Source organism: Tamandua tetradactyla, chromosome 5, assembly GCF_023851605.1.
Source record: "Tamandua tetradactyla isolate mTamTet1 chromosome 5, mTamTet1.pri, whole genome shotgun sequence".
Classification (NCBI taxonomy): domain Eukaryota; kingdom Metazoa; phylum Chordata; class Mammalia; order Pilosa; family Myrmecophagidae; genus Tamandua; species Tamandua tetradactyla.
This window is the reverse complement of record NC_135331.1, coordinates 138,514,970-138,534,961: the sequence shown is the minus strand read 5'-3', so window position 1 is coordinate 138,534,961 and position 19,992 is coordinate 138,514,970. Positions and strand designations below refer to the sequence as shown.

Genomic DNA, 19,992 nt, shown 5'->3' with positions numbered 1-19,992 from the left:
TGAGGGAACTGGGTCGCTTCACAACTGAAGACCAGAATAAATTGTTTGAATTTCAGTACATCAATTATTAAATGCATCTCATTGGTTTCTGGGGGATATATATTTATTAGTCATTAAATTTTTGCAATGTCTTTTTCATTTTTTTTTTTTTTTTTTTGGCATGGGCAGGCACCAGGAATCGAATCCGGGTCTCTGGCATGGCAGGTGAGAACTCTGCCACTGTGCCACCATTGCCCACCCTAAATTATTTTTTTAATTCAATAATAATACTCACTCTGAAGAGTCAATAATAATAATAATAATGTTATTTCACTTTGAAGAGTATTTTGCAGTAGGCCAAGAGAATGTACATGACACCCCTACCTGTATTTTATTCCTCTGTGGCCTAATAATAACTGGAACTTTTAAGCCCTGTTTCCCTGATATCCCATCTTTTTTATGCTGGATTAGCTGGTCTTCTAGAACCTCATGCTATGAAGCAATTCCTGCCCCCTGGTTGTTACTAAATGTGATTTTAAATTTCAACTTGACCAGCCAACTCTTTAAAGCACCCTAGTGGGGAAGACATGCTCACTCTGTCCAATCTCACAGTCCTCTCATCCTCACTTTGGTCTGTGAGTTTCTTGAGAGCAAAGCTATCTGTGCATTGCTAGTCACCTTTATGCTCCCTATGAACAGGACAGTATGAGGCATGGATTACTTATGCAACACAAGGTTGTAGAATCAATAAGAAAATGAAACATATCTTGCACAGAATATGTTGTTTCTCACCTTTATGCCTTTGTGTATGCTTTTCCTTCTCTTGGGCTGCCCATCCCGCTTCGTTGCCTAATGTTGATTCAGTCCAAAGGCTCTGAACTGAGTTTACCACAGAGCAGAGTCCATAACTGTGCCCTTTCTCCTCTAGGCGGTGGGCTTGCTTTGCAATTCAGTTACTACTGATTGAGTAATCCTATTAACAATAGCCAACCTTTACAGAGCCCTGTGCAAAATGCTTTCACATGCAGTCACTTGAGGAGGGCACTTTTCAGCTCCATCTGAGACCAGTTAAATTAGAACATCTGGAGGTAAGTCTTGGGAGTTATCATTTAAAGGTGTGCTAGTAATTTTAATGTGCAGCCAGAATTGAGTATCAAGGAGATAGAGGGACCTTCTCTGTGGCACCAAACATGCTAAGCCTCTCTTGATTGAATGAGTTGTTACAATCTGAGATTTAAACATATTTCAAAACGTTTTCCTCCATTCTTCCTTCATTTATCAGGTTCACTCCCCTCCAATTTTCAGCTCTTCTCCATAGTTAAGGATCCACTTCCTCTAACTACTTTCTAGAGTAAAAACATTTTCAGTCCCCTCTCAATTCCTCCTATCTGCTTCCCAGTTACCACTAAGCTCAGCAAACCAAAAATAAAAACTATTCTCAAGTCAGTCCCTTGGAGAGCTGTTCCTAGCTCTAGTAATTATCTGTTCAAAGATTATAAACCCTTTGAGGGAAAGACCCAAGCATCTTTTTACTTTTAGTTATAGTCATTCAACAGAGTGAATTCCTTGCTCAGTAATAGGCTAGAGGTATGGGTGATGCGGGGATTTGTAAATTGTGTTCAAGTGTAGGTCCAACAATACAGTTTTAATCCAATCAACTAACAGCAACATAGTATTTCATAGATGAACAACATTTAAAATGATTCCCCTTCGTATGGCTGTTTCCAGTTTTTTTTGTTTTCTTTTTGTCACTACAAAAATAGTGAAATAAGCAAACATATATATTGGTGCTTTTATTTTTGTAAGAGTAATTTCCCAAAGTGGAATTTCTGAATCTATATATAGGGGTTGGGGTGTTTTAAATGCCACCAGTTACTGTGGCGATTGATCCTCTGAAGCTATTTAATCTTTTCTTTCAACCTTGTTGTATGTTTGAATTTTTTTTTAATGTTGGGAGAGAAACTAAAGCAGTACAAAATGTTCTCCTAGAACAAAGATAATTCAGTTCTGTTACGGTTAGTTGTTATGTTACTAGAAATTCCATGACTGGAGACCCAGATCTCCCTGGAAAACTGAGTTAGAAACTACCTAGCAAATTCTACCCTAATATGATAGAAGACATAGTCTTCGAGGAACAAACGGCATGTGTAAAGACGAGAACTTCAGGGAAGGGGGCAGCTGAGCTGGACAGGCAGCTGTGTGGTCTGAGGGAAGGAACTGTGTGCTCAGCTCAGAGGGCTCATCTACTTTCATGCCTCTTCTGAGGCTGCCTGGCCATTCAGTCTTGAATAAGTCCACTAACTCACCATGCCTTGGCTTTCTAAACTGAGGAATGATCAATAACAAATCTTTTTCTTACAGATAAAGACGATATTGCTTTATTTTGCTTTCTTTTTAGTCTGAAGCTTTGAAAGGGAGGGAGCAAATCTTGTCTCTCCTATATCGATGTAGCATTTTCTGAGACGAGATTACCCATTGTTGGACTAAAACTTATCACTTTGTCAAAAAGAAACCACGAACTTGAGTTAAATGTACTTTTGTCTTAAAATCTACAATTTTGATGTAAATGACATATGTACATTCATACAAACTGGATGCAGTTGATGTCTTATTTTCATCCATAAAAGAAAAAAGAATATAATTGAACACTTGCAAGTAGGAATCTAGATTAATTTTTCATTTACATAAACACAAATTTAACATTGAGAAACTAACTTGCCTCGAATCTCAGAAGTCAGCAAAATACTAAATTGTTCAGCCCAGCACAACCCGAGACCAAAGAACACGCTAAACAGAAGGTTACCCGTGAGTTTAATTAGGGGCTTACAGACAGCAGGAAGATCTTCCCCAATGTGGCCAATTGGGAGATAAAAGTCTGTACTCTGCCCACAGCTAAGAGAGAACGGTGGAGAAAGCCTTATACAGATCAGCAGTCTCGCAAGATTTGGTTACAGTGGAGTTTCAGCAGACTCTCCAAGATTTGGTTATTAGGGGAGAGGGTTTTTTATTCTTTGGCCTTTAACATCTGCCTTAGTCATGTGGGTGGCTGTGTGACTTGCTCTCAAAATGGAGTTGGGTGTGGCCCGGTCTCTGGGTCCTCGAAATCCACCCCCACACAGTTGACTCCCTGATCATAAAATAGACATTGAATTCATTAACAATATAAGAGACAATAGTAGGGTTTAACAAATGAGTATGAGTGTTGAATCATTATATTGATATTTCTTTTAGTCTCCAGCGCTTCAGAGCAGCTAGAAGTAAAAACCTAAAATTGTAGAATTGTAACCCATACTGAACTCTGAAATCTGTTCTGCAACTGATTGTTGTGATGGAGTTTTAAATTTATTACTTTTTTGTATACATGTTATTTTTCACAAAAAAAGAAAAAAAAAGGAGGCGTATAATAGAGAAGATAAGATTTAACAAATGAGTATGAGTGCTGAATCATAAGACTGATATTTCTTTGGGTCTCCAGTGTCTTGGAACAACTAGAAGAAAAAATGAAAAAGTGTGGAACTGTAACCCATATCAAACTTTAAACTCTGTTCTATAACTACTTGTTAAAATGTACTTGGAAATTTATTGCTTTTTTGTATATATGTCATATTTAACCATAAAAAAATGTTTAAAAAAAGAAAAGACAATAAATAGAACATTAGGAATTTTGTACACAGAGGTAACAATTCCACAAAGTTGAGGCCACCATGGCTAAGGAAGGAAAGTAAATCATTCTGTTGCTGATTGATGAAACCTGTGATTTCAGTTTTCTAGATTTTTCTGGAGTGCTGAATTCTGCCAGGCCAGCAGGGCATTTTAAACAGTCCAATTCATAGGGGTCACAGTCCGAAGGCAGGCTGGTGGCACCCGACAGTGGCAGCTCAGTGCACAGTCAGCATTGAGATCTATTGGGCACTTAGATTACCACAGATGCTTATTGCAGGAAGGTATTTGCTATGACGCTAAGGGCAGAAAGAATACAAGCTAAATTTCCAGTGGAACAGATAATGTACCTCTCCCCCTTGCAATTGTAGGAAGCTTTTTGAAGTCAAACCCACAGTTAGCCTGGACATAATAGGTATCCACAATGTCATATATACTGTGCTTTGGAGTATGGGGGTGGCCTGGATTGCCTACTACTCTAGTTTGAAAGCTGTCAGAAAACAATATTCCAGAACCAAACTGGCTTTTATAAAGGGAATTTAGTAAGTTACAAATGTACAGTTCTAATCCTATAAAAATGTCGAAACTAATGCATCCAGGAAAAGATATCTTAATTCAAGGAAGGCCAATGGGTCAGGAACACCTGTCAGTTGGGAAGTCATGTGGCTGGCATCTGCTGGTCCCTTGCTCTTGAGCTCTGTTTCTTTCAGCCTCTGTTCTTGTGAGCATTCCTTACTTTGCTTCTCCAGGGCTGGCTTTCATCTCTTGGCTTCCTTTGGCTTCTTCCAGGTTCTGACTTGCCTAACAGATCTCATGGTGACAACTGTTGGCTTCAAGCATCTCCAAATATCCATGTCCCCAAATGTCAGCATCTGTGTCAGCTCTGCTGTGAAATTTCTGTCAGTTCTTCTCTCTGTCATTTCTCTCCAAAATGTTTCCTCTTTTAAAGGATTCCAGTAAACTAATCAAGACACACCTGGATAGGTGGAGTCACAACTCCATCTAATCAAAAGTTTCACACCCACAATTAGGTATGTCACGTCTCCATGGAGATAATCTAATCAGAAGTTTCCAGCAGACATTATTGAATCAGGATAAAAAGAAATGGCTGCCTCCATAAGATTGACTCAGGATAAAAACATGGCTTTTCTGGGGTATATAATACTTTCAAACTGGTACAGTTACATATACAAGTTTTTGAATTTTGTGTATAAACTGTGGTCTAATACTTAAATTTTGGGTGATCCCAATATCCCAGGAACCTAGGACTTCCAACCGACACGGCTGCACTGGCCAGGACCACAGCAAATAGAACATATTTTCCCCAATTTCTAATGCTTGTGGCACAGGCAAGAGCAGGTTGTTTTCATAACCTCATTGTAGCCGTGGCATTGCTGGTCTTCTTACCTGAATTTGCAGCACCTGCATAGACACTGCAGTTACCATTTCAACAAGGGTGGGAGCAGCTGCTTGGGGTCAGGAATTGAAGCGGCAAAGGTCAATTACAACTAGCTACTCACAGCTCCAGAGATTGCGTATCACCTTTAAGACCATTCATCCTTTCAGGTTACCCTGCTGCTGTGGGGTTGTACTGCAAATGAAATGTCCATAAAAAAAAATAATGCTCAGTAGCCCAGGCTCGGGTTAGTTTTCTGGAAGAGGGGGGTCTCCCCATCACTGTCCACATGTGTGGGGACCCCAAAGGATGTACTACGTATGGCAGCTCTTTGGGTCAGCAACAATCCAGTGGCCATATCTCTGGTTGTAAAAGCATATTTTGTACCTCTAGATAAGGGAAGGGGCCTCATATAATTTGCCGGCCACCTGGCGACTGGAACCTGCTTGTGGCTGATGTGACCAAGTTGACAAGAAAGCTTCCTTGGATGTCACAGTGAACAGAAGAAGTCCACAATTTCTTTCAGTTGTCTGGTATGGGCAGCAGGAATTGCTGTGCTAGTTTCCACAGAGTCTAGTATTCGTGTTCTGTTTTTTTTTTATGCAATCATTCCACAGCCTTGTGCAATGTTGGCTTTAGACTATGAAATTTTTGCAAAAGCATCTGCTTTAATATCGATAGGTGAAAAATCAGTGTTATGGGCAGAGACAGGAAACACAGTTTCCTTTTTTGTTTGTGATAGGTAGTCCAGATATCTTCCCATATTTCTTTTTCCCATAAGGGGTGGCAGACGACAATTCATTGCTCTTGCTTCCATGTGGCCATCCACACTGCCAGGCCTCCATACCTTGGCCACCTGTCAGCATAAATAGTAAATAGTTAATGCATCTCCTGGTTCATGAACAGTAACCATGCTTCAGCCCTAATACAGCCCATTGGCTGCTTTGCATAATCTCAGTTTCCCACCATATAGTGTCAGTACTAGGTTGCATAGCTACTGCCGTCCGGGTGGCAGCTGCCCATGTGCTGATCCGTCAGACTTAGGCCTACTGCTACATCCGTCAATGGTAGGCACAGAAATAGCCATCTCGGGAGGTTCAGCAAGGAGAGGCAAGTGTTGTTCTTCCACATAGGAAAGTGGTCTCAGGATATCATGCATTTCTGCACTTAAGGGGCTGTTGTTGAAAATGCTGTGCTGTAGCAGATAAGTACATACCCACCCCTGTATGGGAATGGCTGTTAATTTCACAGGGCATTTCTGAGTCAGCCCAACTTGCAATAAAGCATTATAAGTAAACAATAGCACACTATTGTTTTTCTAAAAGACTGTACCGCAGTTAGGCTCCTTCCCAAAAGTGAAACCAAAAGCCAATGGGAACTTGCTTTGCCCGTTGCCTTTGCTACAAGCCCCACCCAAAGCCAATAATGGAACTGGTCATATTTAATTCACAAATCACATCTGTGTCCACCCTGCATAAAGCCTGAGCGAGTATGCTGTCCCATCTGGCTTTTTCAAAAGAAGCCTGCTGGGAAGTATCCCATTCCCAGAGATAGCATTTTCTAATCAAAACATGCTCAGGTTTTATCATTTGGGCTGAGTGAGAAACTAGTGATTTCCAATACCTCAATAATCCCAAGAAAGCCATTAGTTGTTTCAGTATATGCAGCATAGAAAACATCATACTTTATCAATTACTACAAAAAGATCAATTTTGCCTTTCGCAGGCATACAACACCCAAGAATTTGACTGGGCAGCCAAGGCACTGTATTCTACCATGATCACTTGTACATCCCCAGCTGTTAAGAGAAATAGCCATGATCCTGAGGCTTTTTCTTTTTTTTTTTACTTCTGGAGAAGTTACTGATTAACATGACTTCATCAATATAATGAAAGTCACATTTTTCCATTTAGCCAAATACCTTGCGATGAACCCATAGCAGATGGTCAGGCTATGTGAATAGCCTTGTGGGAACACGATGAAAATACTTTTTGTTCTTCTTCCCAGGTGAGGGCTAAAACAGGTTGACTGGCCCTATTTAAGGAAATACTAAATAAAGAATTGAATATTAATTCCTTGTAGTAAAGAGGCACCTTTGGAAATGCTGCATATAAAAGTGGCATCAATCCATGCTTTGCCTCCCAAATTTCTTCTTTTTTCTCCTTTTCGTTATGAAATAATCTATGGGAACCCAAGCCTATGGATCACAGTCAAAGGAAGTCAAGATGTGCTCTCATCCTCTAGCATATCAGCATGCTCATATTTCTAAACTCTTATCTACAATGTGTCTCATTAATGCATCCTTCAAATCTGATGATTTCTATGTCTTTCTGAAACAGTCTGCTGTAACAGCCACCACAAATTTATGGATTTCTTTGTCTTCTTTGAGTGAGCCTGCCATAGCTGGCAGCACTGCACACAATGGCCAAGAGACCATAGTGCATTCAGACAAGTGGGTGACACCAGGGAAGCAGGGTGCATTACCCCTGAAGAGTCCCCTTCCCTGGATGCATGCTCTCTATGGCCAGTGGCTCTTTGGTCTCCTGGCCAACTCGCTAACTGTTCCAGCCCAGCATAATCCTGAGATCAAAGAACATGATAAACAGAAGATTACCCATTAGTTTAATTAGGGGCTTACAGATAGAAGTAAAATCTTCCCCAATGGTGGCTAGTTGGGAGATGAAAGTTTGTACTGCACCCAAAGCCAGGAGAATAAAAAAAAGAGTGTACCCAGGGAAAGTCTTACAAGGTTTAATAGTCTTGCAAGATTTCATTCCAATGTAGTTTTTATTATTGGGGGCAGGGGGTAGCTAAATTTCTTGACCTTTAATGTCTGTCCCTCGTCATACAGGCAGTGAAGAGACTTGCTCTTAAAATGGAGGAGGGGGTGGGGCCCAGGCCCTGAGCCCTTACATAAATATTGTTTACTTTAGAAAGCAAGCATATATTGGCGAAGTCCCTTGAGGGATGGGAGAAAAATTATGGAACTATTAAATTTTACCACTGGGTAAGCCTCAGATGCTGTGTTGAACATTGAGGACACCCAAATCAATGGGCCAGGCCTTTGATCCTGAGGTTTGCTCTTGTGAAGCTTATGTATGTAGTAGAGAAGCTTAGTCTATTTACAGGTATGCCTAAGAGTCACCTCCAGAGGACCTCTTTGATTGCTCAGATGTGGCCTCACTCTCTTTAAGCCCAACTCTGCAAGTGAAATCATTGCCCTCCCCCCTATATGGGGCATGACATCCAGGGATGAAAGTCTCCCTGGCAGTGTGGGAGATGATTCCAAGGGATGAGGCTGACCATGGGATCAACAATGCCATCCTGACCAAAAGGGGAAAATTAATTGTAACAAATAAGGTATCAGTGGCTGAGAGAGTGTAAATAGAGTTGAGAAGCTACTCTGGAGGTCACTCTTATGCAAGCTTCAGTTAGACATTGTTACCTATCATAACTTGCCAAATCCGATTCAAAACCATTCCTGCCAATCCTAAAGAATACCTAGGGCTTTATATAAGATTCTACAAAGATTCCACGCAGTAGGAAAACTCTCCATAAACCAACAAACTCCAGATGGGTCCCTGGGCCAGATAAGTCCTGAAATGCAGAGAGGCCAGCCTTTCCAGAACATCAGCTAGTTCTATCCTATCCCATATCATTGACAGCCCCTTCCAACATGATAAACTTAGAAATGGGCATAGCTCAAATACCCTTAAAGAGTGGGAGAAAGATCAAAGCTGTTGATGGAGTTATACAGAGTAGGTTGGGTTTAACAAATGAGTATGATCGCTGTATCATTGTATTGGTATTTCTTTTTGTCTCTGGTACTTTAGAGCAGCTAGAAGTAAAAATGAAAAATTGTGGACCAGGGCAGGCCACGGTGGCTCAGCAGGTAGAAATGCTTGCTTGTGATGCCGGAGGGCCTGGGTTCGATTCCCGGTGCCTGCCCATGTTAAAAAAAAAAATTGTGGAACTGTAACTCCATACCAAACTTTAAAATCTGTTCTATAACTACTTATTAAAACGTACTTAGAATTTCATTGCTTTTTTTTGTATATATGTTATATTTCACAATTAAAAAACACATTTTAGCTTCCAGGCCAAGATGGCGGCTTAACAATGTGCATATTTTAGTTCATCCTCCAGAACAACTACTAAATAAACAGACACAGTACAGAAACAGTTCCTGGGATCACATCAGTGACTGGACACAGAGTACCCCAGTCTGAACCAGCTGGACTGGCTGAGAACCCCCCAAGAACCGTGAGTTCCCCAAGTGCCCCTCCCCCACAGGCTGCTTCCCAGAGGAGAAAGGAAAGAGACTTTACCAGCAGCAGGGGCTGAGCACAACCAAACGCCAATTGTGGAATTAATTAATAAATTCTGACTACTAAAAACAGGCCCCCAGCTCAGCTGAACCTGGTCAAACCAGAGGTCACTCATTTTTGCCCCAGCAACAAGGGGGCAGGGCTGACAGAAAAAGGAAAAAAAAAAAAAAAAAAAAAGAAGGAAACAGAGGTTTTTGTGGCTGTGTTTCTAAAAAGGCTTGACTGCTTTTGGATACAGTGGCAGGACTTCTCAGGCTGCACCTGCCCCAGGTATAGGCAGAAACAAACTCATTTGAGGGCTTGTCTGGAACCTGTGCCTTCCCCAGGGGAGGGGTGAAGCCCAACTCAGGTGGAATCCCTCTCTCAAGGAATTCAGACACCAGGGCTTGGTAATTTGAAGCCATTAAAACCAGCCTACAACCTCTCCTCTGTCTCCACCACGCCCCCAGCCAAAGTTAAAGGTACCGCATCATCTTATACTGGTGGGACCTGCAGGCAGACAAGCACCACATACTGGGCAGGATAAGGAAAACAGAGTTCAGAGACTTCACAGGAAAGTCTTTCAATCTGCTGTGTCTCACTCTCAGAGAAAACTGACACAAGTGACTCTTTCCTCTGATAGAAGGCCAGTTTGGTCTGGGAAAATCTGGCTGTGGTCTATAATACCTAAGGAGACCCTCCTAAGAGTGGGGGGGACAGGGGGGTGGGGAAGGCACCATACAAGCACGGCAAGAAACAAGAAAACAAGAACTGAAAAATTTTCCTCTGTTAAACAAAACTTAAGCTAGAGGTCCAGATAAAGCTGAACTGAATGTCAAAGAACAGATAGACAACAAATTCATCCAGCAAGAAAACCCTAGGTAAAAGAAGTGCAAGCAATCTCCAGAATAAACTAATAAGGTAATTAAATGCCTAGACACCAGCAAAAAATAATAAATCACACTAGGAAAATTGAAGATATGGCCCAGTCAAAGGAACAAATCAACAATTCAAATGAGATAGAGGGGCTGAAACATTTAATTCAGAATATACGAACAGACATGGAAAACCTCATCAAAAACCAAATCAATGAATTGAGGGAGGATATAAAGAAGGCAAGGAATGAACAAAAAGAAGAAATCGAAAGTCTGAATAAACAAATCACAGAACTTATGGGAATGAAAGGCACAGTAGAAGAGATGAAAAAAACAATGGAAACCTACAATGGTAGATTTCGAGAGACAGAACATAGAATTTCTGAACTGGAGGATGGAATATCTGAAATCCGGCAAGAAAAAGAAAATATAGGGGGAAAAAATGGAAACATATGAGCAGGGACTCAGGGAACTGAAAGACGATATGAAGCGCACAAATATACGTATTGTGGGTGTCCCAGAAGGAGAAGAGAAGGGAAAAGGAAGAGAAAAACTAATGGGGGAAATTATCACTGAAAATTTCCCAACTCTTATGAAAGACTTAAAATTACAGATCCAAGAAGTACAGGGCACCCCAAAGAGAATAGATCCAAATAGATGTACTCCAAGACATTTACTAATCAGAATGTCAGAGGTCAAAGAGAAAGAGAGAATCCTGAAGCAGCAAGAGAAAAGCAATCCATCACATACAAGGGAAGCCCAATAAGACTATGCACAGATCTCTCAGCAGAAACCATGGAGGCAAGAAGATAGTGGGATGATATATTTAAACTACTAAAAGAGAAAAACTGCCAACCAAGAATTCTACATCCAGCAAAACTGCCCTTCAAAAATGAGGGAGAAATTAAAACATTTTCAGACAAAAAAATCACTGAGAGAATTTGTGACCAAGAGACCAGCTCTGTAAGAAATACTAAAGGGAGAACTAGAGACAGATACAGAAAGACAGAAGAGAGAGGAGTGGAGAAGAGTGTAGAAAGGAAGACGATGAGTAAAGCTAAAAAGAAGGAAAATTAGATATGACGTATAAAATCCAGAAGGCAAAATAGTAGAAGAAAGTACCACCCATGCAGTAATAACACTAATTGTTAATGGATTAAACTCCCGAATCAAAAGATAAAGACTGGCAGAATGGATTAAAAAACAAGACCTATCTATATGCTGTTTACTCACAGGATATGAAAGCAAGGACACAAATGGACATTTGCACACCAATGTTTATAGCAGCATTATTTACAATTACCAAGAGATAGAAACAGCCAAAATGTCCATCAATGGATGGGTGGCTAAGCAAATTGTGGCATATATGTTGCTTCCTGTAGAAACGGAGCTCGAAGGATATTAAGGAATGATGAGAAAGAAAGAAAGGAAGAAGGAGAGAAAGAAAGACACAGACAGGCTCAGGGGGTCTGAAGCTTGAGTTTACTTCAGACAGACTTCAGACAATTTTATTCTTAACCAGATCCTGGTTATATACCACAGGATGACAATAGGCATGCATGCATTTCCTGAGGGAATAAAGTTCTTATCTTTCAGTGTTCTTCCTTCGTACTTAAAATAACCATTTGGGGTAAACAAACATTCTCTTCCTCCTAAACTGTCTTACATAAATCAGATAACATAAAGCAGCCTACTGCCGCCACCACCCTAATGCCATCTACTCCCAAGTAGTTCCACAGGTCTTATGTTAATCCTATCTCCTACACATATACATACAATGGAATATTATGCAGCTGTAAGACAGAATAAAGTTATGAAGTATGTAACAATATGGATGGATCTTAAGGACATTATGCTGAGTGTGATTAGCCAAAAACAAAAGGACAAATACTGTATGGTCTCACTGATATGAACTGACATTAATGAATAAACTTGGAATATTTTGTTGGTAACAGAGACCATCAGAACATAGAAATAGGGTAAGATATTAGATAACTGGAGCTGAAGGAATACAGATTGTGCAACAGGACTGAATATAAAAACTCATAAATGGACAGCACAACACTACCTAACTGTAATGCAATTATGTTAAAACACTGAATGAAGCTGAATGTGAGAATGATAGAGGGAGGAGGGCTGGGGGCATAAATGAAATCACAAAGAAAGACAGACAATAAAGATTGAAATGGTATAGTCTAGGACTGCCTAGAGTGTATAATGATAATGACTAAATGTACAAATTTAAAAATGTTTTTGCATGAGAAGAACAAAGGAATGTCATTACTGCAGGGTTCTGAAAATAGATGGTAATTCATATTTTAAAATTTCATCTTGTGTGTGAGACTAAATCATTTGGTACAAAGTTTATATTTTGACTAGTGCATCTCCTAATATAACCTATGTAGATAGTTGGTTGAACAACATAAGTACATGGAACCTTGGGTAGGACATTAGATTTTATTGGTTTGTCCAGAGTGATGCCCTGATGAATCCCAGAGTGATTTGATCAGTGAGTGGAAAAGTGTTTGCAAAGTCCCCTTCAGGGAATGGTGAGAATGGGGGAAAATTCAACCTCCCCAAGTTGAATTATTGATATTCTCACAAGCAGTGTGGACAACCAAAGCTATAGGGTGAGCCCCCAGTCTTGGGGTCTATTCACATGAAACTTAACCCAACAAAAGATAGGTCAAGCCTAAGAGTCACCCCCAGGAGAACCTCTTTTGTTGCTCAGATGCAGCCTCTGTCTCCAGCCAATACAACAAGCAAACTCACCACTCTCCCCCTGTCTACCTGGGACATGACTCCCAGGGGTGTGGACCTTCCTGGCAATGTGGAACAGACATCCTGGAATGAGCTGAGACTCAGCATCAAGGGATTGAGAAAACCTTCTCGACCAAAAGGGGGAAGACTGAAATGAGACAAAATAAAGTGTCAATGGCTGGAGAGATTCCAAACAGAGTCGAGAGGTTATCTTGGAGGTTATTCTTATGCATTAAATAGGTATCACCTTGTTAGTCAAGATGTAATGGAGAGACTGGAGGGAACTGCCTGAAAATGTAGAGCTGTGTTCCAGTAACCATGTTTCTTGAAGATGATTGTATAATGATACAGCTTTCACAATGTGACTGTGTGATTGTGTAAACCTTGTGTCTGATGCTCCTTTTATCTACCTTGTCAATAGACGAGTAGAACATATGGAATAAAAATAAATAATAGGGGAACAAATGTTAAAATAAATTCAGTTTGAAATGCTAGTGATCAATGAAAGGGAGGGGTAAGGGGTATGGTATGTAAATTTTTTTTCTTTTTCTGTTTTTGTTTTATTTTTCTATTGTCTTTTTATTTCTTTTTCTGAATTGATGCAAATGTTCTAAGAAATGATCATGATGATGAACATGCAATTATGTGATGATATTGTGAGTTACTGATTATATATGTAGAACGGAATGAGCATATATTACAGATGTTTGTGTTTGTTTCTTATGATTTCTTTTTAATTAATAAAAAATTATTTAAAAAAACACATTTTATTAAAAAGCAAGTGCAAAAGATTTTTGAAATTATGCTGTGATAGAATGTTATTGCACATAGTCCAAAGTAAAGAAAATAGCTAATTTTTAATGCAGAATGAGAAAATATTCTTTTTTACCTCATTTTATGGCTACGAGGCCTTCTTACCCCTCAACCCCCCCCACACACACACACACACAATTGGACTGTCTTTGGATAAGAATCTTGCTATTCAAATTGAGGTTCTGTATAGCCCATGTGCATCCCCTGAAAACTTATGAGAAATTCAGTTTTTCAGTCCTATCCCAGAGCTACTGGATCAGAACTTATATTCTAACAAGTACCCAGGTGATTTTTCACGCACATTCATGTTTGAGAAGCACTGGATTAGAGAAAACATTGCTAGTAATAGAATGTATCTTGAAAACAACTTAGTCAAGTGGAGAAGTAAGAGAAATTAAAGTACCCTGTGCTTGCCTCCCAAAGGAGCAGCAGTATTAACCCCTTACAAGCTGTTTTTCTCATCTCTGTTTGCACATTTATATCTGTTTTTGAGGGTTTTCCCTTGTGTCTTGCTCACTGTATCTTTCTTTTTTATATTGTGGACAAAAGTTACATGTAATTGTGCTTAAACTTTGCAATTGCTGTTACTTTGCAGGATTCCTAACTTCCTCTAAAATTACTTCATTCTCAGCCCTACAATATGCTCTATATTTACACAGCCCATATCTGTTTCCTTTTTGCTGAGTCTCCTTCCTCCCTGAAAGCAGACAAAATATGAAATAGAAGAATGTTTTAGTTTGAGAATGACCTGACTCTGGGAGTGCAGGCATGGATCAATGCCAGCCAGAAACCAGCGAATGAAACAAGGGTAAAGGGAGCCTCTGGAGCTTCATTAACAGGAGGAGGAACATATATTTTCATGGTTAAAGCAGAATTCAGCTTGGACCATAGCTATGTGGATGATAGCTGTTGAGAAAGTTCTTTTTTCTTTCTTTTTTTTAAAAAATATTTTTATTAATAAAAGTTAAGAAACATACAAACGTTTTTAATATACAAACGTTCCATATGTGGCATACAATCAATGACTCACAATATCATCACATAGTTGTGTATTCATCACCATGATCATTTTTTGAACATTTGCATTACTCCAGAAAGAGATAGAAAAGAAAAAAGAAAAATCTCATACATACCATATCCCTTACCCCTCCCTCTCATTAACCACTTGTATTTCTATCTACCCAATTTATTTTAACCTTTGTTTCCCCTATTATTTGTTTATTTTTATCCATATTTTTTACTCATCTGTTCATGCCCCAGATAAAAGGAGCTCAGACACAGGTTTTCAGAATCACACAGACACATTGTAAAAGCTATGTCATTATACAATCATCTTCAAGAATCAAGGCTACTGGAATACAGCTCTATAGTTTCAGGTACTTCCATTCAGCCACTCCAATACACCATAAACTAAAAAAGGGGCTATCTATATAATGCGTGAGAATAAACTCCAGGTTAACCTCTCGACTCTGTTTGAACTCTCTTAACCAGTGACACTTTATTTTGAGAAAGTTCATTTTAATTGACTTTTAGTGCCAGAATATTGTATACTTTTTTGCTGAGGATAGTACTTCCCAGAACCATGAATAGTAAAAAAAGATGCTTAGGAATTTTTTTCTTTTCTATTACATTTCCACCAGTACATTATAAAGTATCTTCCCAATTAAAATTGAAAGAAAGAATATGGAAACATCTTGATTAAAGAAGACAGAAGACATGAAATAATATTGTTATAGGATGGAAACCAAAAAAGCTTTGTAGACAGGTATATCAGAGTTCAAATTCTACCTCTATCACTTGTGACCTTTGTAAACTTGACCAAATTATTTGACTTCTCTGAGCCTCAGACTTTTCATCTGTAAAATGGGGTTATTATAGTTATATTGTTTTACAAAATCAGATGAGATTATGTATTAATGGTTAGTAAGCAGGATTGGTTTATATGTTTGGGCAAATAACCTGAGAGAATCGCTGCTGTGATTGGAAGCCAAATTAGTGAATGTGATCTGCACAGAACACACAGTGTATTAGTTTGTCAATGCTGCTGGATATGCGATATACCCGAATGCCCAGGGAATGAGATGAAATTGACTGTACTTTTGAGGGTGTGGTGGAATGATGGGTGAGGGATGAGAGGGAGAAATAAATTATAAAAACAGATACTGGGTGTTTTAATTTGTCAGGCTGCTATGACAAATACCATTCAATGGGTTGAATTAAACAACAAGCACTTAATAGCTCATAGTTTCAGAAGCTAGAACTCTAAAATCAAGGTATCAGCAGGACCAGGCTTTCTCCCCCACAGTCTATAACATTCTGGTGCTAGCTTACCACAATCTTTGGAATTCCTTGGCTTGCATCTCTGCCTCATATCACATGGTGTTTTAGTTTGCTAATGCTGTTGGAAATGCAATATACCAGAAATGGGTTGTTTTTTAAAGGGAATGTATTAAGTTACAAGGTTCCAGTTCCAAGGCCATAAAAATGTCCAAACTAAGGCATTCAGATAAAGAAATCTTGGCTCAAGAAAGGCCGATCTGAGAAGGCATGTGGCTGGTGTCTGCTGTCCTTTGGCTTCTGGTTTCAGTAGCTTCCCGGGGGTCATTTTCTTTCTGCATCACCAAACATCTCCATCTATTCAGCTCTCAGCTTTTTTCAAAGTGGTTCCCTCTTAAAAGACTCCAGTAAATGGATTAAGACCCACCTTGAATGGGTGGAGATGCATCTCTATGGAAACCACCTAATCAAAAGGTACCACCCTGCAATATGAAATCAGGATTCAAGAACTTGTCTTCTCTGGGGTACACAACAGTTTCACACTGGCACACATGGTGATCTCTCTCCTTATGTCTGCTCTTCCAATTTTCACTGACTTCTGACTCATCTTGTGTTTTTCTGTGTCTGAATTTCTTCTGTTTAGAAAGGACTCAAATGGATTAAGGCCCACCCTGATTCATCTGGGAAACATTTTAATTAAACATAAGGTCTTCAAAAAGTCCTATTTACACATGAATTCACATCCACAGGAACATGAATTAAGATTAAGAACATGTCTTTTGTTGGGGTACATAATTCAATGTACTAGGTTGGAATTAAGTATTAAAATAGTAAGTGAGGAAAACATGAACCTTGAACTGAAACTGGAACAGAGCAGCAGAGCAGGATCAACAGTTCTAAGCAGAAAATCTTCTTATTTTCTTTTTTTGAAATTTTATTATTTTTATTAAATAGCAAATGTATGCAGAAGTATTTATAAACTATGTGTAAGGAATTTAAAAAACATTCAGAGACATATCCATGTTTCATGAAGCTTAATGCCTAGGCAATTACAGGGCCTTCTTTAAAGAAAAGAACACAAAATTACAAATATATGATTAGATATAAAAGTAGATATTTATTTAAAATTAGAAAATAAATAAAAATAAAGTACACACTTTTAAAAAGCAAAAAAGTACCACAAACTTCACAAAGCCCAGAAAAAAATACTGCAGTATTTATTTGATAGTTGATTTTTGCTTTTATTTTACTTGCATAATGGGAGAGAGGTACAGAATTCCAAAACCTTTTTGATGGTTAAGGGTTCTAACTAAAGAATTTGCTGTAGCCCTGTGATTTTTTTTTTATTTATTATTATTTATTATTGGAAGTCATTGGTCTTACTGGGCTAAAATAAAGGCATAGACGGGGTTATATTCCTTTGTTTCTTTGTTTTTTTATTTATTTTTTTAAAAAAATACAACAACAGACAAATGCAAATATTCGTAACATATGATCATTCCATTCTACAAATATAATCAGTAATTCACAATATCATCACATAATTTCATAGTCATCATCATGATCATTTCTTAGAACATTTACATCAATTCAGAAAAAGAAATAAAAAGAAAACAGACAAAAATTCATACATACCATGCCCCTTACTCCTCCCTTTCATTGATCACTAGCATTTCAAACTAAATTTATTTTAACATTTGTTCCCTCTATTATTTATTTTTATTCCATATGTTCTACTCATCTGTCAAAAGGTAGATAAAAGGAGCAGATGGGTTGACAAGGCAGTTTCCAGACAGTTTCCTCCAGCCTCTCTTTTACGCCTTAACTGAAAAGGTGATATATATTTAATGTGTAAGAATAACCCCCAGGATAACCTCTCCACTCTGTTTGGAATCTCTCAGCCATGACACTTTATTTTGTCTCATTTCACTCTTCCCCTTTTTGGTCAAGAAGGTTTCCTCAATCCCTTGATGCTGAGTCCCATCTCATTCTAGGATTTCTGTCCCACATTGCCAGGAAGGACCACACTCCTGGGAATTGTTCCATGTAGAGAGGGGGAGTTTGCTGTTGTGTTGGCTGGAGACAGAGGCCACATCTGAGCAACAAAAGAGGTTCTCTTGTGGTAACTCTTAGGCATAATTTTAAGTAGGCTTGACCTATCCTTTGCAGGCTTAAGTTTCATATGAACAAACCCCAAGATTGGGGACTAAGCCTATTTCTTTTAGCCCTGTGATTGTGATGAGAGATAGTTGTAAGGAGAAAAATGAATGAGGAGACAATGTGAGACAATGTTAGCAAGTGGTTTAGCCCTCAGAATGCTTCATATTTGTGAAGTTCCATCTTGATTTCCCTGTTGCTAAAGTAATTTCCATACAATGGATTGGTTTAACAAAAGGAACTTATTAGCCCATGTTTCAGAGCCTAAAAAGCTTGCTACCTCCTGGGGTTGATAATATTCTGGCTGGCCTTTAATCCTTGGGATTCCTTGACCTTCTCATTACCTGATGATGTCCTCTCCTTTCTCTTCTGTGTTCAATTGACTTTCAGTTTCTACTCCTTCATGTGCCTTTTTCTCTTTCTCTTCATAAAGCCTCATTTACCTGGACCACAGTTTAACTAAAAATAACATCTTAAAAAGTTTTATTTATGGGTGGGCCACGGTGGCTCAGCAGGCAAAAATGCTTGCCCGCCATGCCAGAGGACCCGGGTTCGATTCCTGGTGCCTGCCCATGTGAAAAAAAAAAAAAGAAAAGAAAAAAAAAGTTTTATTTATAATGGGTTCACAGTCCAGGAATGGATTAAGAACATGTTGTTGTTGTTTGGTTGGTTGTTTTCTGGGGTACACAATTCAGCCTGCCTCAGGGTCAAACAGAGTAACATGGGACTCTTACAGAGTTAGCTTAAACATTGCATTGTTCATGCTCAGAAAATGCATGCTGTACAAGATTATTTATGTCATGCATTTGAACTTTCCAGTTGGTCTGGAGCATGATATGCAAGAAAGGGAGGAAGCACAGGCAAGAAAGTAGAGGAAGGAGGGAAAAACTGGGGCATAATGGTAACGTCTGTGATGAGGTGCTTTTCCCTTATGTATCCCCTGAATAGATGGCAGTGAAAACAATGAATAGATATAGGCATACCTCATTTTATTGCTGTTCACTTAGAGCACTTTGCAAATGTGTTTTTGAAGATTGAAGGTTTGTGGCAAGTCTGTTAGCACCAGTTTTCCAACAGTGTGTGCTCACTTCATGTCTCATTGTCATATTTTAATTGTATTTAAGGTATGTACATTTTTAGGAATAATTCTATTGCGCACTTAATAGGCTATAGTATAGTATAAACAGAATTTTTATATGCACTTGGAAACCAAAACAATTTGTGTGGCTTGCTTTATTGCAATATTTGCTTTATTTCAGTATTATGGAACTAAACTCATGATATCTCCAAGGCATCCCTGTAAATAAGTTTAGTGGGGCAGTGAAAATGACATAGACTCATATGTTCTGATAAGCAAAGATGTCTATCATTTGTTATTAAATTTTGAAAACTGGATTACAGAACAATATGAATAGCATGGAACTGATTTGTGTTAAAAAGAAACTTTCTTAAACACATACACACAAACAGATGGCCTCATAAAAAGCATGTTGAATAGTGTCCATCAAACTATTTATTAGTAGTGGTTACACCAGAAAAGTGGAATTGATAAAGAGAAATGGGGATTTTTACTTAATGCAAATGTTTCCTTCCTTTTGCTTTTTACAAAGAACATATATTTATTTTATTGAAGCAAAATTTAATGATCTGATCCAGAGATAGAACAGTGAATGCAACCATTGAGCTGGCGAAATTGTCAGTTATTCTGTTTCTATACTGCCCTTATTAGCAGCCCTGGGCAGAGTATTCTATCTCATCATAATTCACG

At 38.8% G+C, this 19,992-nt stretch overlaps 1 protein-coding gene across 2 annotated transcripts in view; it reads left to right on the top strand.

Moving 5' to 3' along the window:
- The first annotated feature begins 995 nt into the window (after positions 1-995).
- Positions 996-19,992, top strand: part of LOC143684902 (uncharacterized) — a 68,630-nt gene continuing 49,633 nt past the window's right edge. The window contains exon 1 of one of the 2 annotated variants that reach the window (XM_077162324.1): positions 996-1,067. In XM_077162324.1, coding sequence (XP_077018439.1) covers positions 1,002-1,067 — 66 coding nt within the window. In that variant the 5' untranslated portion in view covers positions 996-1,001. The remainder of the gene's footprint in view (positions 1,068-19,992) is intronic. The other variant, XR_013176259.1, reaches the window with a different exon arrangement.